The sequence below is a fragment of the Canis aureus genome, chromosome 10, assembly GCF_053574225.1.
Source record: "Canis aureus isolate CA01 chromosome 10, VMU_Caureus_v.1.0, whole genome shotgun sequence".
In the NCBI taxonomy this organism is placed as follows: domain Eukaryota; kingdom Metazoa; phylum Chordata; class Mammalia; order Carnivora; family Canidae; genus Canis; species Canis aureus.
Window position 1 is genome coordinate 46,940,559 of NC_135620.1, and position 25,292 is coordinate 46,965,850.

The following is a 25,292-nucleotide window of genomic DNA, read 5'->3' on the forward strand; positions in this document are numbered from 1 at the left end:
CCTGGCTGATAACGATACTATGTAAGAAGCTTCTGAACCCTTTCATCTATCTACAGGACTTCATATATACCTCAGAGCACTCTTGTTTGATTATAACTTTTGGTTTTGTACATCTAATAATTTGTAAGCCCTTCTAGGAGAGTTGTAACTATTGTTCATTTTGATTTCCCCAGCACCTGCTAACAGTATCTGGCACATAGCAGGCATTCAGTAAATTTGGAATAACTAAATTATGTAGAACTATAATTACATTAAATGTTAAGAATTTGAGGACAGCTCTAAAATAGCTTTTATCATTGTGCCGTTTTCCTTCTCTTTTGGTTTCCTTAATCTTTAGACCTTTTTGCTTGCCTGCTTTTGCACCTTGTGACATATTACTTAGCTTCTCCAATATATGATCTCCTCTCCTACGATAGTCTAAGAATAGATTTGGTAATAACTCTTGTATTTTACCTTATCTTAGGACTGTCCTCATCTGCATTGACTCTCATGGGCAGCTCAGATATGAACCTTCCAACTGAGAAATCGTAAAATAGAGGAGTTCACTAGCACCCTGATTTCTTTTCTTCTTAGCATCAGTGATAAGAGAGAAGGTTTTGTGAAGCTTGGGAATCTAAGATATATGAGAGCTCTGTCCTATCTAATCCTGCTGGCCAGCTGTGTAGCTGGAGACATTGACCAGATATGTCTTCTAGCTCAATTTGATGACAGTTAAGAACATGGATTTAAGAAGAGAAGAAAGAAATATTCTCTTAGGTTTCTGACTTGGATAATGTGTGGTGAAGGACTTCCAAACATAATAGGGAGTACAAGAGGTGCGGACTTTGAGAGGGAAGAATGATGAGCTTAATTATTAATATACTATTAGGATGTTCTAAAAGATACCCACATGAATGTATCTAGTAAGGTGTTGGATAAAACAATCAGAGAAGTAAGGAAAAGGTCAAATTTGAGAGTTCTTAAACCACAAGAATGAATGGGATTTTCTTGGATGTAATGTAGCATTAGAAGTCAACTAAAGGCAGAGAGTAGAATTTAAACGTAGAAGAAAGGGGGGATCCCTGGGTGGCGCAGCGGTTTGGCGCCTGCCTTTGGCCCAGGGCGCGATCCTGGAGACCCAGGATCGAATCCCACATCGGGCTCCCGGTGCATGGAGCCTGCTTCTCCCTCTGCCTGTGTCTCTGCCTCTCTCTCTCTCTGTAACTATCATAAATAAATAAAAATTAAAAAAAAAAAAAAAAAAGAAAGGGAAAGCCATGAAGAGAGGACAGAAGGAATGATCTGAGAGGAAGAAAAACCACAGAAGTTCCCACCCCAATAACAAAAACATAAAAAAAAAATTTGAAGAAAGAATGTATCAATACTGTCAGATATTGCAGAGTGAAATAAGAATTGGAAACTGCTCTTTGGATTTGATAATTAAAGAGTCATATAATCTTATTGAGAGAAATTTCATTGGAATGGCAGAAAGAGAAGCCTCATTACCATGTCTTGAGGTCTCATAGCAAGATGAAGAACAAGAAACAGCATGAATAGGAGATTCTTTTAGGTTTATAAGAAGAAAGATAGATGGTAGTTTAATTTTTGTAAAGCCTAAGATGCAGGCCTTCCTCCTAAATGTCTGACCAATCTCTGAAGAGTGGGACTTCTCAATCAGAACTTTCTTAGAAACCTGGGCTATGACAGGTTCAGCAGACACTAGGTTTTCTGCTACTTCATATATGTTGTATAAGAGTTCCTTGCAGGGGATCCCTGGGTGGCGCAGCGGTTTGGCGCCTGCCTTTGGTCCAGGGTGCGATCCTGGAGACCCGGGATCAAGTCCTACATCGGGCTCCCGGTGCATGGAGCTCTCTCTATCTCTCTCTCTCTGTGACTATCATAAATAAATAAATAATAAATAAATAAATAAATAAATAAATAAATAAATAAATAAATAAACCAAGTTGGAGTCCTTTAAAAAAAAAAAAAAGTTCCTTGCATATTTCTCTCCCATGGTATTTCAGCTCTAATTCTTTGTTTCCCATTCAAAAACTATTGCCATAAGGTGAGTGAGGAGTGACATTATAATTTTAATTTGTCTATAATCTATTTTTTAAAAAACCTAATCATACAAATTTATTATTAATAACAAACTATCTCTTCCCTTCCCCTTAATGCATCCAGTCGGAATGAACCCAATGTTTCCCATCGGTTTTCGGTATTTGCTGGCTGGGAATTCATGACCACTGGGTATTTACTCTTCTTAAGCAGTAGATTTCACACCCAAGTTTTTACTGCCAGTACTGTTTTGGGGCCCATGACAAGATTTTCTATGTATCAGTGCCCTTCTCAGTGAGTTTAGGGAAAATATTTAGACCAGAAAGCAATAAAACTGGGGGCCCACGTTTCTGTGCCATCACCTTTATGTACTTGTAGCTCACTTTTTACCCAAGTAAATATATATACAAGTAGAAGTTCATGCCTCTGTAATTTGAGACTTTACCCCAACTGACATCCTCTACTTCCTAACTTTACTCTAGCCACTACTTGAAAAACTGCATAGGAGTTTATACAGAACACAGGCTGACCATTGCATTTTAACCTCTGCACTGTAACTTTTGGCTTCCATTTTCTTTGAACTGTTAATGTTCTTCAGAATACAAGCTTCTTATCAGGAACGCCCTTAGGAATGTCTAGTCTATTATTCTCTCCATCCTTACTGGGCATCATCTTAATAAGATTCCTTAGCTTTTCTAGAATGCTAAAAACTGACTCAGATAAAGAAATTGTAGATTGATGCAAGTGCAGATTTACTCTGCTTTCTCTACTTGGCCCTGAGAACACAGGCTGCAGCTGTCTCACTAGTCCAGGGAAATAGTGGTGTTTTTCCAAAACTCAGTTTTTGTTACACTGAAAATCCTTTTGTTATAAAATAATCATGATCCACCTCTGTTAATGGCCCCTTTATGCTGCTCCCAAAAAATTTCATTCCATCTTTGAATAACTCACAACAGCAGGCAAAATAGCAAAGTAACCTCCCTCACAGACCTTAAAATCTGAACAAGCAATTAGAATATACCCAATGCTACTGTATGAAAAGGGGTACATAAGAGCACAGAGCGAAAGACAACTTATCTAGTTAAGAGATTTCCAGGGCAGCCCCGGTAGCCCAGCGGTTTAGCACAGCCTGCAGCCTGGGGTGTGATCCTGGAGACCCAGGATCGAGTCCCATGTCGGACTCCCTGCATGGAGCCTGCTTCTCCCTCTGCCTGTGTCTCTGTCTCTATCGCTCATGAATAAATAAATTAATTTAAAAAAAGATTTCCAGAAATTTTCTCTAAAGAATAATATTTAAGCTGCATTATAAAGAATAAATAAATGTACCTGGTTGGAACAGTGAAGAGGTTCAAAGCACTGCAAGTAGAGAACCTTGAAAGTAAGGATGAAAAATAAATAAATAAATAAATAAATAAATAAATAAATAAATAAATAAATATAATACATTATAATAAAAAAAGAAAGTGAGGATGAATATAGTAACTCAAGGAACTGGAAGAGAGTGGTATGGCAGAGGCAGGGAATGTGAAGTAAAAAAATGGCACAAAGGGGAGGCAATCATGAGAGACCTTATAAAACACATAAAGGTTTGGTCTTCCACCTAGGGACGATGGTAAAAGTATTGAAGAATTTTAAGGAGAAAACAATTTGCATTTTTGAAAAATATTTCTGGTTAGTGAAAAGGCAAGTAATATTAGAGGCAATATGACCAGTTAGGAGGTAGTCACAGTAATCCAGGTAAAAGATGAAGGTTTCTTGGAGTAGAGCAGTGGGCAATTAGGATGGAAAGTAGATTTTTGATCCAGATACTTAAGAGCCAGAGTAAAATGGATTTTATATGACCCTAGGCTTCTGACTTGGGCAACTGAAGAGTTGGTGGTGTTATTAACTGAAAAGAGAAGCAAGTTTAGGAAGAGGTTGCTCACAACAGGTTTGGACATGTCACACTTAATACATGTGAAAGACATGTTTAAAAGAGTAAAAATCTAAGACCCTGACAAATGGATGAAACTGGACCCTTCAGTGATATAAAGGGGCCATTAACAGAGGCGGATCAAGGGATGCCTGGGTGGCTTAGCAGTTGAGTGTCTGCCTTTAGCGCAGGGCGTGATCCCAGGTCCGGGGATGGAGTCCCACATCGGGCTCCCTGTGGGGAGCCTGCTTCTCCCTCTGCCTGTGTCTTTGCCTCTCTCTCTCTCTGTGTCTCTCATGAATAAATAAATAAAATCTTTAAAAAAAGATGGATCATGATTATGTTATAATAAAAGGATTTTCAGAGTAACAAAAACTGAGTTTTGGAAGGACACCACTATTTCCCTTAACTAGTGAAACAGCTGCAGCCTGTGTTCTCAGGGCCAGATAGAGAAAGCAGAATAAATTTGCACTTGCATCAATCAATCTATAATTTCTTTATCTGAGTCATGCAGTTTTTTAGCATTCCAGTATTTTCCTGGACTAATGAGGCAGCTGCAGCCCTGTATTCTCAAAGTCCCAGGTAGAGAAAGCAGAATAAATTTGTGCTTCCACCAAAATCCATCACCAGTAGTGTTCATGTACGGGTTGAATAGTCCTAAGTTGGGACTGAAACAGAGAACCACTGGAAAGCCTGTAAGTCCTTTCCAGTCAGGAGATTGTTTTTTCCAAGTTATCAAACATATATATATCAAACATATATTAATATAATGGTATGTAGAAAACCTAAGACATATTTTACATTTAGAGCACTGTTTGAAGTTTTTTAAATCAATGTTATATTTTGTATCTCTTACAGGTGAAATGAATCAGAAGTATAAGGAACTTAAAAAACGAGAGGAAAATATGGACAGTAAGTGATTATCTTATTGATACGAAAATATTCTCAGATGTCTATTCACATATACCAAATCAGAGATCTTATCTTGGGAAGATACAATGGCTAGTAATAAATGTAGAAGTGTAGACATTACAAGCATTTGCCTTGAAAAATTATTTTCTTTCTTTTTTTTTAAAAAAAAGGTTTTATTTATTTACTCATGAGGGACACAGAGAGAGAGGCAGAGACATAGGCAGAGGGAGAAGCAGGCTCCCTGCTAGGAGCCGGATATGGGACTTGATCCTGGATCCCAGAATCATGCCCTGGGCCAAAGGCAGACGCTCAACCGCTGAGCCACCCAGGCGTCCCTTGAAAAACTAATAAATATGTAGTATGACTTAGGGATGGGTAGAAAAATTGAAAAAGGTTTTGTACGTTTGTGTGTGTATGAGTATTTTTGTGGTAAAGATAGATTGTAAAGCTAGTACTTCTATTTACTGTCTGTATAGAGATATACTGATTGAATATTGAGTGTTCTGTTTTACATGCTTCACTGTATTCATCTTTAGTATCTTTTGCCTTTTTTTTTTTTAGCTTTTCATAGTACTTCCTCTTATTATTTATCAGCTTTCTCCTCAGACCTTGTTACTTGGTTCTATCACTGACTGTAGCTTTAGTAGCTTTCTGTTGGAGCTTCTCATTTACTTTTTAAAAGTCTTAACTTTGTAACTATATCTTCACTTAAACTTAATTGCATTGTACATTCAGAAATTTTTCAAAATTGAGCTATATTACCTGTTACTGGTTTCCTGTTTTAATAATCATTTTGCCAGAATCTGTGGGTGTGGTGTCAATTGTTACCTTCATAGAAGCAGGCCATAAAGTAGTAATTGCCAACTGATACAACAATATCCCAAGATTTCTTTAAAATCTCAGCAAGTACCAAAAATTTCCTCAGAATTAATTTGTTGTTTCATGCTAACAGTAAAGTGATTTTTAACTGTAAGTTTTTATTTTTGGAAGAGTCCTAGAAATGCCTTAAGAATATAAAAAAGTAAATTATGTACTGATTCTGTATTAGACAGGAGAAAGGAGGATTTCTTAGAATATAATATGAATTATTAAATTTATTTAGTTGAGATTAATGCAACATTTTAAAGAGAATACTCATTTTCAGATAAAACTAGTAATAACTTTTCAGTATTAAAATTAGTGGCTAATTATAAATAGGAATAATTATAGATGTATCAAGACGATCCTATGTAAAAACAGATTCTTTTTCTGTTCTCCTTTTTATCAGTTGTTACTTCTGAGTCCATATTTATAATCTTTAGTTTATTTGTCTTTTTTTTAAATTTTTATTTATTTATGATAGTCACACAGAGAGAGAGAGAGAGAGAGAGGCAGAGACACAGGCAGAGGGAGAAGCAGGCTCCATGCACCGGGAGCCCGACGTGGGACTCGATCCCGGGTCTCCAGGATTGCGCCCTGGGCCAAAGGCAGGCGCCAAACCGCTGCGCCACCCAGGGATCCCAGTTTATTTGTCTTAAGATCATAACCATGAAGCTTTAAAAGCTTGAGAGTATGTAGAAATGTTCTTATTAATTTAATTACCCTTGGGTTAATAAAAGATTAAATAATGATAATTTCACATTTGCTTTGAATTTCTAAAAAGTACTGTTAAGACCTGTAAATTAGTATGTACCTACTGTTAACTATATTAACAGTAGCTTCTCATCATATTTTGAATCTGCAGCTTTTATTGAGACTTTTGAGGAAACTAAGAATCAGGAACTGGAAAGAAAGGCACAGATAGAAGCCAACATAGTTGCACTTTTGGAACACTGTAGTAGAGTAAGTACCATCAGAAAATGCAGTGGTCCACTATTGCATCTGCTCATTTAATGTTTCCTTTAAATTCCCTTACTTATTATTTTATTTCTTTAAGCTATTAATTTGTGTATTTCTAGCAAAATTCAGCTAAGGACAATAGAAGGAAAGGATTATATATGTATAATGTCAATATTTAGCAGTAAGTAAGACTAACTCAGAGTTTTTATTAGGATTTTCTTCCATGTTAATGTATCTGAATTTGGAGAAGTAACATTTGCATAGCTAACTTAAAAATCTAGATGTTATAATGGAAAATGTTGATACATTTTTACACAGTCATTTGCATTATAAATACAAGGTATTCTTTCCTAGTAAGAACCTACAAAAATATAGGTTATCAAGGAGTATCTTTTGATTCACTGAAAAATGCTTATTGAGCAGCTACTAATGAATGGTACATTGAAGGAAAAATGTGCAGTCTCTTTTAAATATTCTAAGTGTCTTAAGATTCCCAAGCAGTTCTTAATGTAGTGTATTTGAATTTTTTCTACAGTGAGATAAAATTCAGAATTATTTCTTTTACATTAGCTTTAATTTAGTCCCCCTTTGAGAAAATCTGACTTTCATTGAGTCTCACTATACTCTTCTAAACATACATAAAACATATATAATAAATGATGTATTTCAAAAAAGAATACCAATTTAAAACATCTAGTTCTTAACAGTGTTTTCCAAGAGTTATTTTGGAGAGTTAAATCAGTGGAATTTTTTCCATTTTTATTTCTTTACAAATACAGAATATAAATCGTATGAAACAGATCTCTTCTATCACCAATCAAGAGTTAAATCAGTGGAATTTTTTCCATTTTTATTTCTTTACAAATACAGAATATAAATCGTATGAAACAGATCTCTTCTATCACCAATCAAGAGCTGAAGATGATGCAGGATGATCTCAATTTTAAATCTACTGAAATGCAGAAATCACAAAGTACAGCTAGGAATTTGACTTCAGGTGAGAATACAGATTTTATTTATTTATTTATTTATATTTTTTTAGAAAACAGGTTTTAATATCCCTTTTTTTCTGTAACAAATTGAAAGTTTAAAATTTTAATGTCATTTTATTTTATTTTTTTTTGAAAGGCTGAGAATATAATTTAGGATTGCTTATTAGTCCAGTCATTAATAGCCTCAGAATTTTGTGTGACCTTTCACATCAACTTAATAGCATTTTTTTTAACTTAATACTATTTCATTGGGACACTGATTCATTTTTAATATTTACTGGATGCTTTGCTTTGTGCCTGTACATAACATTGGCACACAGAGATAAAAGAAAAATAGTCTCTTTCCTCAAGGAACTTTCAACTTGGTGGAATAATGACAAACAATTAAAATATAATCAAACAGTACTAGGATAGAAGCATTAAGAGCAACAGAATTACACTGAGTTTATATCCACCCCAGGCTTGAGTAGTTAGGAGAGATATCCTTGAGAAAAAAATATTTTAATTATAATTAGTTTGAGCCGTTATGACTACATGATACTAGAGCAACACTCTTCAATAGAAATGTTGATACATTTCTTAAATACAAATGTAATGCCAGCCCCACACATAATTTTAAATTTCCTCATGGTGTGTTATAAAAGTAAACAAACAGGTGAATTTTAATAATATATTTTACTTAACCCAGTTTATCCAAAAGATTATTATTTAAACATGTAATCAGTACAAAAATGATCAATGAGATTTTGCAGTTACAGTCCATCTCAGCTTGGATCTAGACATAGTTAGGTGTTCAAAAGCCTTAAGTGGCTAATGGCTGCCATTTGGACAGTATAGATATTAAAAACAAATACACAAAATAGAGCTTAAAAAGCTAGACTCAAAAGGAAAAAAGTTTAGGATAAAGTCAAAATTTGTATAGAATCTTTGGTTCTTGAACTGATGGTTTCTACCTTTCGGTCTTTTTTTAATGCTTGTGTGTGGTGGTATTGAATCAGCTATGTTTTTTGTTGTTGTTGTTTTTGTCTACTTGGAATTAAACTGGCAATTAGTGAAATTATGAGGAATAAGAATACTTGCTAACTTAAAAATGTTGAGATTCTTGAAATAGAATAATGGGTCCAATAATATTCATTTATCTGAAATCCCAAAACCTGACCTGAACTGACATGAGGTTTTAATTATCTTTCCTAATGTGACTGTTCATAATTTTTGCTGCAGAAATAGTCATGTACTTGATGACAGGATGCTCCCTTAGACCCTGCTGTGGGAGTTATATTATAATCAATATATGTGCTATATTACTTTTGTAAAATCCGAAGAATTCTGCATTCTAAAACAATTACCTAGGAGTTTTATATTTATACATTTGTAGACCCATAAATCCATGCTAAATGTTATTAATATACAGTTGAATTCAGGTTGATGATATAAGTGGCTAATGATTATTTTATACATTTAAGTATATTTTATCTGCCCAGATTTATTTAGAGTTTGCTGTAGTTTTATATATATATATATATATATATATATATATATATATATATATATATATATCTGAGTTCTCTGCTAAACAACTAGAAAAAGTACATTCTAAATTTGATTTATATCTACTACTGGTTTGACTATCAGAATTTTTTAAATTGTGATAAAAAACACATAACAAAATTTATCATCTTAGCCATTAACTATACACACAATGTTGGGCAGCAGATGTCTAGAACTTTTTCATCTTGCAAAACTGAAACTTATACTATTGAAGAACTATCCATTTCCCTCTCACTTCTCTCCTCTGCTAACCACATTCTACTTTCTGTTTCTATGAGTTTGACTACTCTAAATACTTCATGAGTGGAATCATGCAATATCTGTCTTCTTGTGAATGGATATTTTACTTACCATAATGTCCTTGAGGTTCATCAGTGGTGTAATATGTGACAGTATTTTTTTTCTTAAGGCTAAATAATATTCTATAGTATCTATGTACTACATTTTTTTATTCATTTGTTGATGGACATTTAGGATGTTTTTACTTCTCCGTTATTGTAATTCACGCTGGAATGAAATGGGTGTGCAAATATTTCTTTGAGACCTCTTCAAATATGAGTATTTTTACATCTTTATTTTCTTCTTTCTATAAAGCTAAAGCATTTTATCTTTAATTATTCCATCTAGGAAATCTCTGTTTTGTGTTTTAGATGGTAGTTTTAAGGTTTTCATTTATCTAAAGTCAATTTTAATTTAGAAAGTTTTTGCCTCCTCTAAGCTGTCTTTATATAATGGCTGTTGAAAAACATATTTTTTTAAGAGGTAAATATCAATACCAGGAAATGAATTCAATTATAAGGACTTTGAATTCCTTTCATATTTTTATATTTTGTGTTTAATGTTTCCTTTTAAAAACTACTCATTATATTTTCTGCAGTGACATAGGGTTGAAAAGACTGAGAACTGACTTAATTTTATTCAAGTTTATTACTATGATAAAGATTTTACTGAAAATATTCCTTATTAAGGTCTGAATTTTCTGGCCCCTACAATTAATTTCATTTACTCAATTATTTTTAAGTTTTAATTTAAACTAAGCATATAAATTATTTTTTCTCTTTCTTAACACCATCCACCATCAAAAATTTCTTGTATCTAGAAATCACCATCAGAAGTCTATAATATTCTTGTTCACCTTTCAGAGACAATGAATTTTACATTTCCACTTGTGAATTTTGCCTCCCTTTTGGCTTTTGGGTTTCTAATTATAAATCACTTGCTTTTCTTAGTGTACTCTTTCTTAATGGGACAAAATTATTTCTTGGGCGGAGAGTAAAAATATCTTGATTATAATGGTTTGTGCCCCCCCCCCCCCGCAATGATCACTATACATAGACAGATATACATTATATCTGTAATATAAAAGTTTCATGGGAGGGTGGTGATTAGGAAAAACATAGTCTACAAAAGGCTCCTTAGGGCGACAGTAATGGGGGAAAAAAGATTGTGAAACGCTAGTGTACTACATGAGTAAAGAGGCAAGGAATCTGTCAGCAATAGTTTTTATTTATATTTTTGGAAAGGAAACTCCAGGGAATAAACAAGTGCACTGATGGCAGAATATTTCAGAAACATTTCCCCATGTCAAAGTGGTTCCTTCTGAGATTTTGCTACTATGTACACACTGCTTAGTAAACTTTGCAACTTCATAGCATATCAGAAGGAACTTGTCTGCATCCTCTTCCTGTCTCTTCCCTTGGAGAAGTTTTTAGCTTTTCAAGGGGACCTGCTGTTAAAGGAAGATAAACTTTACCCTATACCAACCAACCATTTTCTCCCTTTCTCTAGGAAAAACATTTAGTATGACTCCTAAATGTATGTCCCTAATATATCTTCAAATTAACTTAGAGTTCAGTAGCATTTTCACAGAACAGTCAAAATTTATACAAGCTATGTACATTTCCTTTTTGGAGCATTGAAAAACCATAAGCCTCAGTGACTTTGATTTATTTAGCACTTTGATTTTCATTTTAATGGTTTCCAACCGTAGTTGAGATATGAATCCAACAAAACAAAACCCACTCAACAACATTTAAATCCAGATATCCATAATATTCTTAAGAACATATATGTCAATATGGTTGAATTGTAATACTCTTAAAGGGACAAAAGGAAATGTTCAAGTTTAACCATACCAATTTCAATTTGGTTGGTAAAAACTTTCTTTCTTAAATCACTATCCTTTGAATCCTTAAAAAAAACTTTGATATTTTAATCTTTATGATAATTGTTATACCTAAGAAGTCATTCAGTTTTTGAACGTTTTATTTTTACTATATCTCACCTTCTACCTATATTTTAATCCATAATTCTGGTTTCATAGATGGAAGCATTTAATAGCAGCTTTATATTTGATTTTTCCTGTAGATAATCTGTATAAATAATAAAACTCATTTCCAAGTAAATTTTGCTAAATTTTATAAGAAGCAGCCAAGTTATTGCCTGCCCACATAGAGGGAGACATTCCTGGTAAGAGAGCAACTAAGTGCCAAAATCCATGCATAAACTCTATTTAGATCCTAATCTGACCAGTGAACTATGTAAGCATTAGGTAACTTTAGGGAACCTAGGAAAAAGCAGCAATTAAAAGTTGAAAAAGCTGAATACAGAGATTTTGCATACTGCCTACTCCAAAGGAGAAAAGTTTTAGAGTTTTAGTTCAGTAAAGTTTATTCCTCACTTAATATAAATCAACAGTTTTTAAAGGAATACAATATAATCCAGAATCTCTACAGCATATCATTTAAAGTGTCAATTATAATATAAAAATTCATTAGCCATGTGAGGAAATAGGAAAATGTGAGTCAAGGTGAAAAGCAGTCAATAAACATTGACCTGAGATAATCCAGATGTTGAAATGAACAGAAGACTTTAAATGCATAAAAACATATTTAAGGGATTAAAGGAAAATAAAATAACAAATGAACAGATGGAGAATCTCACAGAAAAATAAAAATTACAAAAGAGAATCAGGTAGAAATCCTAGCATTGAAAATATACCTAAAATGAAAAATTCACAGAATGACCTTAATAGAAGATTGAAGACAGCAGATAAAGGGTCCATGAACTTGAAGATCAATAAAAATGATATAATCTGGAGAAGAAATAAAAATGAACAGAACCTAAATGTTCTGTGGGACAGTTTCAGGCAATCTGACATATATATAATTGGAGTCCCAGAAGGAGTGGAGGCACATAGAATGAGGGAGAAAAGATAGTTGAAGAAATAATAATGGCTGAAAATTTCCCAGAGTTGATGAAAAACCAGATTTGACAGATATAAGAAGCTCTTGAATTCCAAACAGGATTGATATAAAAATCCCTTACCTAAGCAAATCCCAGTTAAATTGCTAAAATGCAACATAAAGAAAAAACAATGAAAAATACCAGAGAAAATACATATATACAGGGAATAATATATCCTACTATAAGATTAAATTTTTTTTATGTTACCCCTAAATCTCTAAGTTATAAAAGGAAAATCTTCATTGTTTGCCTTTAATGAAACACCACATTTTTCTGAGGCTATTCATATCCCTACTTTAAAATAGAAGTAAAGTGAAAGCAACATGTTCAAAGATGAAAATGTATCACTACATGCCTCTGTCTATAAATAAGTAACTACAGGATGTTTAGGATTATTACCATACCTAGCCTTGGGAACATAGGAAACTAGCTTAGGCAGGTTTGAATTCAAATATCTTCATCTGGATGTGCATGATACATATATTTCAGTTCAATTTTAGTATCCATAAGAATGCATGTATCTCTTTGGATTACTGGTTTGTTTGTTTTTTTATAAGTACGCAGTAGTGCGATTACTGGATTATAGGATAGTTCTATTTTTAACTTTTTGAGGAACTTTCATACTGTTTTCCACAGTGGCTGTACCAGTTTGCATTCCCACACATAGTGCAGAAGGGTTCTTTTTCCTCCACATCCCCACCAACACTTGTTTCTTATGTTTTTTATTTTAGCCATTCTGTCATTGTAGTTTTTGCATTTCTCTGATGGTGAGTGATGTTGAGCATCTTTTCATGTGTCTGTTGATTATCATATGTCTTCTTTCAAGAAATGTCTGTTCAAGTCTTCTGGCCATTTTTATTGGGTTATTTGAGGGGTTTTGGTGTTGAGTTGTATCAGTTGTTTATTTATTTTGGATACTAACCCTTTAGCAGATACATTCATTTGCCAATATCTTCACCAATCTTTTTTTTATATTTCATCTTGGAAAAAAAATCCTAGGGCAGCCCGGGTGGCTCAGCGGTTTAGTACCGCTTTCAGCCCAGGGCGTGATCCTAGAGACCTGGGATTGAGTCCCTCGATCTAGCCTGATCAAGTCAGGCTCCCTGCATGGAGCCTGCTTCTCCCTCTGCCTGTGTCTCTGCCTCTCTCTCTCTCTCTCTCTTTCATGAATCAATCAATCAATCTTTAAAAAAATAAAGTCCTAAAAGCCTCTTCCAAGTATTGTCTTCCCAGCTATCATCCCTCCCTTTCAGGGGTTTCACATCCAAATTTTCAAAAGCCTTCCTCTCACTCTTGCTCTCATTTTTTTTCCTATGAAATCTGTTCTCGGGATCCCTGGGTGGCGCAGCGGTTTAGTGCCTGCCTTTGGCCCAGGGCGCGATCCTGGAGACCCAGGATCGAATCCCACATCGGGCTCCCGATGCATGGAGCCTGCTTCTCCCTCTGCCTGTGTCTCTGCCTCTCTCTCTCTGTGTGTGACTATCATAAATAAATAAAAATTTAAAAAATCTTTAAAGAAAAATCTGTTCTCAAGAAATATATCAAGGTTTTTCTGGACAGTAAGTCCAACTTGTATTTTGGGATATTTTTTTTTAAATCCCTAAGTAGTATTCTGCTTTACACATCACTCCTTTGTTCTTAAAATGACTTTTCACCATCGTTTCTGATTTTTCTTTTATTTCTGTAGTCATTTCTTATTCTCCTTTATGGGATCCTCCATGTCAGTTTATTCTTTAAAATTTTGTTATTCTTATAGATTCTATCATGAATTCTTTTCTCTTGATGATTTCAGCCATCCCCATAGTTTCACGTTCTGTCTCTATGTTGATGATTTCAAAATCTGTATCTTCAAATTTCTCTCAGGACTTCAGACCCATATATCTATACATGGGCCTGTTTACTATTTGGGTGCTTCTGAGGTAATTCAGAGAACATATCCTAAGTTGACTTGAACCCCATATCATTCCCTCCTACAAACAAAAGTTGGTACCTCCCTCTGCCTCCGTGTCATCTACTCTTTTACTCAAGTTGGAAATGGGACTCTGCATTGACTCTTTTTGCTCAACTACTGTATCTGGTCAGTTGCCTATTTAGTTAACCCCAAATCCCTGATATCTCCTGAGTCCCTCCACATCTCCTGCATTTTTTCCCTCATTTATTTCTGTGTTATATAACTTTAGATTTCATATATATAGTTGTGTTCCACTGGAGTATAGGTTCTGTAATGATAGGGATCTCATATGCTTTGTTCATTGCTGTATCCCCTATGCCTAGCACATGGAAAGCACTTAATAAATAATGATAAAAAAAAGCCCAAAGTGACTATACCAGTCTACGATTTCTGATGTAGATCACTGAATCAACATTTAACTGATCTTCCTGCATGTAGTAATGCTTTTCCAATTAGTTGCCCTCATTGAAACCAGGGTGAACTTTCTAAAATTTAATTATGCCACACTAATGGATTTTACATCAATTACTTAATATAGCCCTTAGGATAAAGTTCCAACTCCCCTTTTTTTTTTCTTTTTTTTTTTTTTTTAATTTATGATAGTCACAGAGAGAGAAAGAGAGAGAGGCAGAGACACAGGCAGAGGGAGAAGCAGGCTCCATGCACCGGGAGCCCGACGTGGGATTCGATCCCGGGTCTCCAGGATCGCGCCCTGGGCCAAAGGCAGGCGCCAAACCGCTGCGCCACCCAGGGATCCCCCCATTTTCATTACAAAAGCCCTCCATGAACTGAAATTCTCCCTACATTGACCTTTGGGTTCTAGTCATACTGAACTTCTGTTATTTGCACAGATGTATCATGCTTTCTTACCTCTAGACTTTGCACATGTTGATTGTATTCTCTGGAACACAATTACTTTCTCCTTGGTTTGGTTGATTCCTAATCTTTAATTAAGGCCTTACTCAGTTAAAAGGCATGTCTTTAGAGAGCTCTCTTGACCAGTACCACATGTTCTCATAGCACCCTTTATTACTATTTTCATAGTAGTTATCCAATTTATTGTAAATGCGTATCTAATTTTCTGGTTCTACCTCTAGAATATAGCTACTTGAGCAAAAACAATGTCTCTGTTGATTTCCATTATATTCTAGGCACTTAGCACATGGTAGATGCTCAACACTTTTAAAACAAAGTATGAGACGCGCACACTCCCTCCTACACATACACACACATATATGTAGTCAGTCCTCGTTATTCATGGATTCTTTTTTTCTTTTTAAAGATTTTATTTATTTATTCATAGAGACACAGCTAGAGAGAGAGGCAGAGACACAGGCAGAGGGAGAAGCAGGCACCATGCAGAGAGCCCGACATGGGACTCGATCTCAGGTCTCCAGGATCACGCCCTGGGCTGCAGGCGGCACTAAACCGCTGCGCCACCGGGGCTGCCCTATTCATGGATTCCTATTTGTAAATTTGCCTACTCACCATAATTAATTTGTAATCCCAAAATCAGTACTTGTAGCACTTTCATAGTCATTTGTGGATATGTGCAGAGTCAAAAAGGTAAATTGCCTGACATGCATTTGCAGCAGAGATCACATAGGGCAACTCTGTCTTCTTGTTTTAGTCCTCATTCTATTAACAAGTATCCTTTTTGTGGCATATTTAGTTTTAGTTTTTCCCACATTTTTGTACTTTTTGTTGGTGATTTTGCTGTATAAAATGGCTCCCAAACAGAGGCACCTGGGTGGCTTAGTGGTTGAGCATCTGCCTTTGGCTCAGGTCATGATCCCCGAGGTCCTGGGATCAGGTTCTGCATCATGCTCGCTACGGGGAGCCTGCTTCTCCCTCTCCCTGTCTCTGCTTCTCTTTCAGTGTCTCTCATGAATGAATAAATAAAATCTTAAAAAAAAAAAAAGTCTCCCAAGCATATTGAAGTGTTGGCTTGTGTTCCTAGGCCCAAGAAGGCTGCAGTGTTCCTTGCAGAGAAAATGTGTGTTAGATTAGTTTCATTCAGGCATAAGTTGGCCTTGAGTTCAGGGTTAATAATGACTGAAAAATATATATTAAATACGGTGTGTTTAAACAGAAACCCACATAAAACAAGATTATGTGTTAGTTGATTGATGAAAATATTGTGACCAGAGGCTTTTAGGAACCTAACCCCATATCTCCGCTAGTAGCAATAGTTTAGTATTTGCTAACTCAGTATTTACAGTGACTTTATAGAATATAACTACTGTGAATAATGAGATTTGACTACATGTATAGTCATACAGTTTTGCTCAAAAAATATATATATGTTTCATAATTTGCTTTCATACCCCTATTAAAAATAGTGGGTCTTTACCTCATAATACATATTATTAAGTAAGAAAAAAAATACCTGTGTGTTCTTAAATGTTTGTATGAGCATGGAGACAAATTTGGCTGATATATATCAGGTTATATTGATTACCTGGAGGATGAGTATTTTTTTTTCTTAATTTATCTTTGTATTGTCTCACTGGTTTCAATGAAACTTGTTTCTTTTGCAGGTACTCTTATAAAACATGATTTTTAATGGTGGCATCGCATTTCTATTTGTGAAAGGAATAAAGTTTTGACTTCTTGAATTTTCTTGTGTTTCAGATAGTCAACGTCTACAGTTGGATCTACAGAAAATGGAACTTCTGGAAAGTAAGATGACTGAGGAACAGCATTCTCTGAAAAACAAAATTAAGCAAATGACAACTGACCTGGAGACATACAATGATTTGCCAGCTTTAAAATCAGCAGGTGAAGAAAAGAAAAAGGTAAATGATAACAGTCTTACAGAATTAAAATTCGAATTGTATTTTCTTGATCAAATTTAATATATATGTAGTTCATAGAATTTATTTTCAGTTGATTATTTGATATATAAGCTAAGATGTTTATGTATGTAGGAGGAATTTAGAGAGATGTAAGTTTTAAACAAAAGGTGAAAAGAAAGGAAAAGCAAGAGCATTTCAACAAATCTGAACTTTGTTAAATGCATGTTTGATTATGAAATTTCCCTCCTTAATACTTATTCATCAGTGGTTTTTCATTGCCATTTAGATTAATTTAAAGCAAATTTGTTTGGATAGGAACACATATATAGCAGCCTTAATATAATTATTAACACAATTAATACTAATTTAGCCTGAATAGTGTTATTAATTCAGTTAATGCTAATTTAGCTTATTATAACTCAAAAGATAATTTTTACAAACAGGCTTTGGAGTATAGTCTTGGTAGAATTTTACCAGAATAATGTTGAAATTATTTAAGTTAAAAATGATTTATATTGGCTAACTAGATATTTGCTAAGCTCTGTTATTTACTTCTATTTGGACCTATCTAGAAATTACATCAGGAGAGAACAGTATTAACAACCCGCAGAAATGCCTTTAAGAAAATAACAGAGAAGCTAAACATAGAATATGAGACATTAAAAACACAGTTGCAAGAAAATGAGACACATTCTCAGGTAAAAAGAAAAAGCAAAGACTGAAATTTATTTGTTTTTAGACTATCTGTCTTGTGTTCTTAATGTATATTTCTATCCCAAAACAATTTTTTTAACTTGCTTTATTTATCCTTCCAGACTTTCTGGATTTGAAGGTAGCCAGATTATATACAATCTCCACTCAGAATGAATTTACTTTTGCTCTTCTTTTATAAACCTATATTGAAGGACTACTCTGTGCTAGGCCTTGTTCTGGGCTCAGCTGTTAAAATAATAGCTTTTAAATATTTCAAAAATAAAGCATTTTTAATTGAGAAACTTTGCTAACTCACAAAAACCACAAATAGAATAAACCTTAATGACTAATATCCCACAGAAGACATAATTCTTGTCATTTTTGTGTGGGTCCTTCTAGTCTGTATGTATGTTATATGTACACATACTTTATATATACATATGTATACATTATTTCTATGTATTTATAGAAATGGTAGCATATTGTACATATTTGGAAGCTTGCTTTTCATTATTAATGATACCTAATAACTACTTTGTCAGTAAATTTGTTAAAAATATGATTATGTATAATATTTGGATTTAGTATAATTTACTGAACCAATTTCATATTATTGTACATTTAGGTTACTTTTAGTTTTAAAGCTGTTTAATGCTGTCAAAAGCAGACTTGTCCTTGAACTTCTTGACTTACATTTCTGATTATTTTACATAGGATGCACAGACAAGTCCCCTTTTCATATCATTTATCTGATAGAATTACCTAAACAATGTTGGAGATCTAGATTGAGTACTCTAAGAGGATAGAGTTGATATCTGTCTCATTCATTTTCTCCCCACCCTGTGCCAATGGTTGGGATATAATAGCTGTTCAATAAGTATTGGAGGATTAAATGAGCATGTGTGACATGTATAAAATCAGTAATTAGGGTCTGATAAAAATTGATCATTCTCATCTAATTAGTATATATGTTAACTATTTGCAACTTATAATTAATGCATTCTTCCTTTTCTTTATATGGTAATATGATCATGGTAGACAATCACTGTTAATATTTTGGTATAATATCCTTGTAAACTTTTTTCCTTTGCCATTATACACCCATATTAATTATATTATTTTATAAAAACTGAAATTCTATGCATATAGTCTTTAAAGATTCATTTTGTCACTTAAGTATTTGCAAACTCCTTTTTTGATATTTTATGACTGCTATTTTATTGTATGGATTTACCATACCATACCATGGCAGAGATGTACCTTATATTCTTTTTGAAAGAGGTAGAGTTTCATCAGAGTTTGTCACAGCTACTAAAAGCTTAGAAATCATTAATTTACATTTCCAAATTTATCATTTATTCTATCTACACTTCATAATATACAGGTCTAGATTTGGGAGTGACAAAATTATCCTATGCTGTTGAGAGTTGGGATGGATGCTGGAGAAGAAATCTAAGAAAAAGTTTATGAGGCCACTTAAGACAAAAGTGGTTCTTAGGGAAAAATGCTGATATTGCTTATGGAATATCACCCCTCTTCTTTCACTGAATAGATTACTTAAGGAGGAAAACACTTGACAAACACAATTTCTTAGAGTCAGGTAATGGTTACCTTGTTTATTCACACATCAAGTGCTAATCATAAACTTAACACCATACATCAAGTGCTAATCATATACTTAACACCATACACAGGTAAGAGGAATTCATAACATAACTCATAATCTACAGTCCTTCTCTGTATTATTTGTTGCTTTTTGGGAATCCCCACTGATCAAATAAAATCTAGTCTCTTTCGTTTTTGCAACTATTTTCTTGAAAACTGTTTTTTGACATCTACGAATAATTTTCATAACAGACTTTTTGATGAATGGCTGTTATTTATTTGATATCATTTAAACATATTTATATTGGAACAAACTATAAAGCTCCTAGAAGAAAACAAGGGATAAAATTCCTTGACATCAGCGTAGCAACAGTTTTTTGCTTATGACATCAATTGCATGAGCAACAAGGCAAAAATAAACAAGTATGCCTACATCAAACTAGAAAGCTTCTGCACAGCAAAAGAAACAATCAACAAAATGAAAACTGAATGGGAGAAAATATTTTCAAATCATTATCTGGTAAGGGATTAATATATAAAGAACACACAACAGACTAAGTTGTAGGGAAAAAACAGATTCATGCTTCAAGATATTCTTGGAGGTTTAAAGGCAGGTCACTAATACAGATGTATAATATGGAAGGAAGTTGACCATCTAACACAGTGTTGCTTTTATAGCATTATTCATTTAGTACTTAAGAGGTCTGCATTCTAAGAAGGCCTCCTCTCTGTATGAAACAAAGGGGAAAAGTTTGGTACTTGACTTTGCAAAAGGTTATTAGAGATTTATTGCCAAAAAGTGCTGACTGCTTCCTTAAGTCCATCTTAACTTTGAGTTCCTATCTAGAGAGCCAGATCTGATTTACTAGTGTTAACTCACAGCACATACAGTTTACATAATTAATTAGTTAGGATTTATCCTAATATCTAGATATATCTCTTTAGAGGAAACAATGGGCTGGTTGCTACATTAATACTGAATGTATGCCCTGAAAATAATTTTAACATAAGAGTAGAAAGAAATATTATTAATGCTACTTCAGTTATGAAATTCTTAAAAATGATCATTACCTCTTAGAAATGTCCACACAGAACATTATTTTAATGTTTCGTTTTTCAGACAGTCCTTTCTCTAGGAAAAATACTATGTGCATCTTAAAAAAGAAAGACCATAACCCAGAGTTACAAGGTTAATTAAATCAGAAAAACAATTTAATTCTATAACAGTAAAATTGTCTTCTGAGGAAGCAACCATCAATATAATATCCACATTAGCTTCCTGTTGATGCAGAAATTATTGTAACAGTGCCAGCTTTTTACCAGCCCTCTTATAATCTTCACACTGCAGCTCTGCTCTTATCACAGCTTGTGGAATTAGACAGGAAATTTAGCCCTGGAAATAAGGAAGTTACTCCTATATAGTTGAACCTTTGACAGTGTTAGAATATATATCACGTTTGTGGCATTAGACTTCCAGATTTCAAGGAGAGATTCCCATCATGTCCCGTTCTTTTCTTTCAAGTTCTTTTAAGAAAGGGAAAAATCATAAAGTGTCATTCAGTTGGCTTGTTCATCGGCATAATAAATATTGTTAAGTATTTTCCAATTAAGATAAACACATAGAGTAAAACTTGTTGTCAAATTCAACATTGTATTTATTAATGTATTTACTATTGTTTAATCCTTTCTAATTTTCCTTTTTGTCTGCCATGGCTTTATCTCAACTAAAATGCAATGAATTGATAAGATTTAAAATTTTGAATGTTTTTTTTTCTTATCCTTTAAAAACGTGTATAATTGTTTTGAATATGGGTACTGTTTAACATTTCTATTTTGTGATTTTAGCTTACAAATTTGGAGAGGAAGTGGCAACACCATGAGCAAAATAATTTTGTGATGAAAGAATGTATCCTTTAAAAAGAAACAAATGACTGAGTGATTTTTGTTTTTTAAAAATGTATTCACTTATTTGAGAGAGAGAGAGAGAGAGAGAGAGATCTGTAAGGGGGCAGGGTAGGTAGAGGGAGAGAGCATCTCAAGGAACCTGAGATCACAGCCTGAGCCCAAACCAAGAGTCTGACACCCAACTGACTGAGCCACACAGGCACCCAGAGTGATTTTTTTCCTAAGAATGTTTTAAAGACGGAAATGAAATGAAATTTAATATACACTTATCAAATACCTAATATGTACAAAACCTCAATCTAAACTATGTGGGGAATAAATGAATGAGACTTCGTTTCCAATCTACAATAATTAGGGTGTGTTTGTGTGTGTGTACGCGCGCACATGTTCTGTGTACATGCACACTCACAACCAAAGTAACAATAGAAAGCAGACTATACAAAGTTAGTGTGGCATAGTGACTGAGTGCACAGGTTTTGGAGCAAGGAGATCTAATTTTCAGTGTTGACTCTACTACTTGTAGTTTATGGACTTTGGACAATTTATTATTGTTAAAGTTTGTTTAAGCCTCAACTTTATCATCTCAAATATACTTAATATTTCTTTCTCATAGAGTTATTGGGAGAATTATGTATACCTACAGAAATATGTATGTGCATAATTGTTTGCTGTTGCTTATAGTGCTGTACCTTGGATATCTGGGCAGCAAAGGGAAGTAAACACATTAGTATCTTGAGAAATTTGACCTTCAAGCTCATCTGTTTCAGCCAATTCAACTTCACGTTTTTACCAAGATGGCACTTATATCCCACCTTCTTGCTTTATCTTTTTGTGTGATTATATAGGAGGAAGCACCTATTTGAGGACATATGTTTTGAAATTGTAAGAAACACTTCTTTGAAAGTTATTTTCTGTTCCTTTCTTTGACCCTTTAAGGATATCTCTGCTTGGAGAAGTAGTTCCTGACTCATTGGTAGTTTAGATTCTCCTCCAGGAAACTGCTGAACTTCAGCTCAGGGCAGCATGGATCCCAGCTTACTTCCAGATCAAATGCATCAGGTGCTCTATTCCTAGCAGTTGTTGCTACTCATTTTAAAAGCAAAAGACTCTCACTCAGTATGCTTTAGTCCAGCAGTCTAGTTTATGCAACACAAAGTAGGGGATTTTGAAATAGAGTGAATTCTAGAGACTTCTGTAATTCATTGCAGTACTCTAGAGAACATGGTTCTTCTGAACATTCAGTTGTTCTCAGACCAGAATTAGATTGAAATGCACAACATTAAGTATAAAAAGCTATTATGGGTGCATTGGTAGCTCAGTCAGTTAAGTGTCTAACTCTGTTTTGGCTCAGGTCATACTGTAGGTGAACTTTTTTTGAAACACATTTTCCTTAGCCTTTTAGATTTCAGTTGATCTTAATCTGTTAATATATTTTTTTAAATATATTCTAATTGTTCTTTTTCTGGCCATTTTCAGTTTTCCATAAGAAAAATACCAGTATGATTTGGTCCCTTCCTAAGCCAAAGTGGATTACTGTTTTTGTTGATCACTGTTCCCCCTTAACTCATGTAATTAGTCATAGCAACCAAGAGTCAAGAGAGTGATTACCAGTCAATTATGAAGAATGTGACCAAGCAGATTGCAGAATACAATAAAAGCATTGTGGACGCTCTACATAGCATGAGCAGAAACTGAGTCTGAACCAACTGCAAGTCTCTATAATAGTATGCTTTCTGCTAAACTGTATGTTGACTGAAAAAGAATCTCATACCCTTGAAGAGTTTTACCTAAAATTTTTAACTACTATAATTTTTGTGACCTCTTTGAAGAGGTATACTACTTTAAACAGCATAATAGTTCAATAAAAAGTTTGCATACAGAAAAGCATTTTTTTGTATTTTTTTTGTGAGTGATAAAAATGTCTCAGACAACCAAGAGATAAACTAAAAGTGGCCGTTGAGATTGATTTAGTTGGTATAATCCACCTATGGCAGCAAATGAGATCATTTTTTAAATGTGTCAACTCTAGAAGGGATATACGGAGTGAGATTCTGACTTAGCACTTACATCAATCTTGTCAAGTTTTGCTTCTAGAAAAAGAAAGAATGGAAGGCAGATGTTTAGTTTTGAGGTTTATTTCTCAAATAGGGTATATTTGATGTATTCTAAGGAATATAAAGTTGCAGGTAAGTATATTAACTCATATTCTTTGCATATCAGTTATCCCTAAAGATTCAGAATTAAAAACTTTGACCTTTGTATTTTACAAATATTTTCTTACGTGTATATGCTAGGAAAAACATGAAGTTTAAAAGAAATGCTGCACCTATGGTAGTCTGTTTTAGACAATGGCTGTTGCTGTTCATTGTCACTCTGGAGTATATATTCACTCTTATGGACTGTAAGTAGGTTAATTTGTGAGCATTGCCAGACCATTTGAAAAGAAAAACTAGAAGAGGTAGAATTATATTGTGTAAATCTAGGAGATGTTGTAATAACTAAAGATGTCTTTGGGCAGGAATGAGTCATCTTGGCCAGCATAAAATATTTCTTAAAACTATACTCCTTTTGCTCTGATTTCATGTTCATCAAGTAATTCCACATCTCAGTAATCCTGAAAGACAAGCATATTTCTTTGAAAAGTGGAGGGCTTTACTGAGATATAATTTACATACTGTAAATTACCCATACATGTTGCTTTCCTGAAGTAAACATTTATCATTAACTCTTCAACTTTAGTGTGTGTGAGATTAGGAGAAAGGGTGAACATTGTTGATTTTGGTTAACTCTGGATTACTAATATGGCTAAAGATCCTGGAAAGTGATAGAGTCATTAAGGTGGCATTCTGAAAATGGGCTCCTCAGATCTTAAGTTCTTCAGGTTATTAATAGGTGTTATGCCACCAAAGGATTCATGATCAAAGAAGTTTGGGAAACATGGTTTTAAACAAAGGTAAATAATTTTCTTTCTTCTTGACTGCTAAGAGCCTTTAATATGCTAATGTGCAATAAGATCAGGAGGAGTATATATGTTTAAGGTTTTGGGGATTTTTCCCCCTGAGTGGTTGGAATTGCAGTTGTTTAAATCTTCTTCAGACTTTTTGGTCTGAAAATTTTAGGGTTCAAAATCATTTATCATGTACATAAAATATTTAGAAGTACAACAAAAATTCAAATACACTTCTGTATACAGTTAGTACTTCTAACCTATGGGAAGGAAGTGTGATAGACAACTCTGCTGTTATTGAACTAAATCTGACCCAGGCTTCACCAAGAAAGAAGGTAGGAGGAAGAGTGACCTATCTAATAAACATAAGTGTTTGGATTATAAGAATGAGAAACTTGGCAGAAAAAAGAAAATTTCTTTAAAAAAGCAAAGTTTCCAACCTCTGTTTTAAATTACTCATATATGATATTTGTGGAACAATAATAGAGCAGGATTTCTTTAAACTAAAACGTGTTATCTGAGGGAAATTCTCACTAATGTCTCTTCCTTCCTCTCAGAGCTTTTCAACAAATCCAACAAGAATATTTCTCTGCTAGGATAGGACTGGAGTCTACTATCTGCATGAACCGGCTCTTCCTCAGTCCGTCACATTGCTCAGTGAGTTCCATTCCTGTTAAAACAACATCTTGTAAGTCATAGGGAAAGAAGCTGCAGACTGAACAAACATGCTGAGTAGTTTTACTAATGAAAGTCAGCATGGGAAAATTAGCAAGTCCTTGTTTTTCCCATCCTTATCTTTTATCAATAAATAAACATGAGTTCTTGAATCTCATTTTCACTAACTGGGGAGTCCTTGATTTGGACCACATTTAAACGTGTAAAATTCAGTGCAGGGTTAGAGGATTAGAGCATGGAGTAATGCCATTCA

At 34.0% G+C, this 25,292-nt stretch overlaps 1 protein-coding gene across 5 annotated transcripts in view; it reads left to right on the forward strand.

The window, feature by feature from the left end:
- IFT74 (intraflagellar transport 74) overlaps positions 1-23,301 on the forward strand; it is an 85,001-nt gene extending 61,700 nt beyond the window's left edge. For 4 of the 5 annotated variants that reach the window (XM_077912190.1, XM_077912189.1, XM_077912193.1 and 1 more), the window contains 7 exons: positions 4,808-4,861; positions 6,585-6,682; positions 7,550-7,676; positions 17,051-17,214; positions 17,787-17,912; positions 21,358-21,418; positions 22,994-23,301. In XM_077912190.1, the coding sequence (XP_077768316.1) occupies positions 4,808-4,861; positions 6,585-6,682; positions 7,550-7,676; positions 17,051-17,214; positions 17,787-17,912; positions 21,358-21,418; positions 22,994-23,112 (749 nt within the window). In that variant the 3' untranslated portion in view covers positions 23,113-23,301. Of the gene's footprint in view, positions 1-4,807; positions 4,862-6,584; positions 6,683-7,458; positions 7,677-17,050; positions 17,215-17,786; positions 17,913-21,357; positions 21,419-22,993 lie in introns of those variants that run through there. The other variant, XR_013387959.1, reaches the window with a different exon arrangement.
- The last annotated feature ends 1,991 nt before the right edge of the window (positions 23,302-25,292 follow it).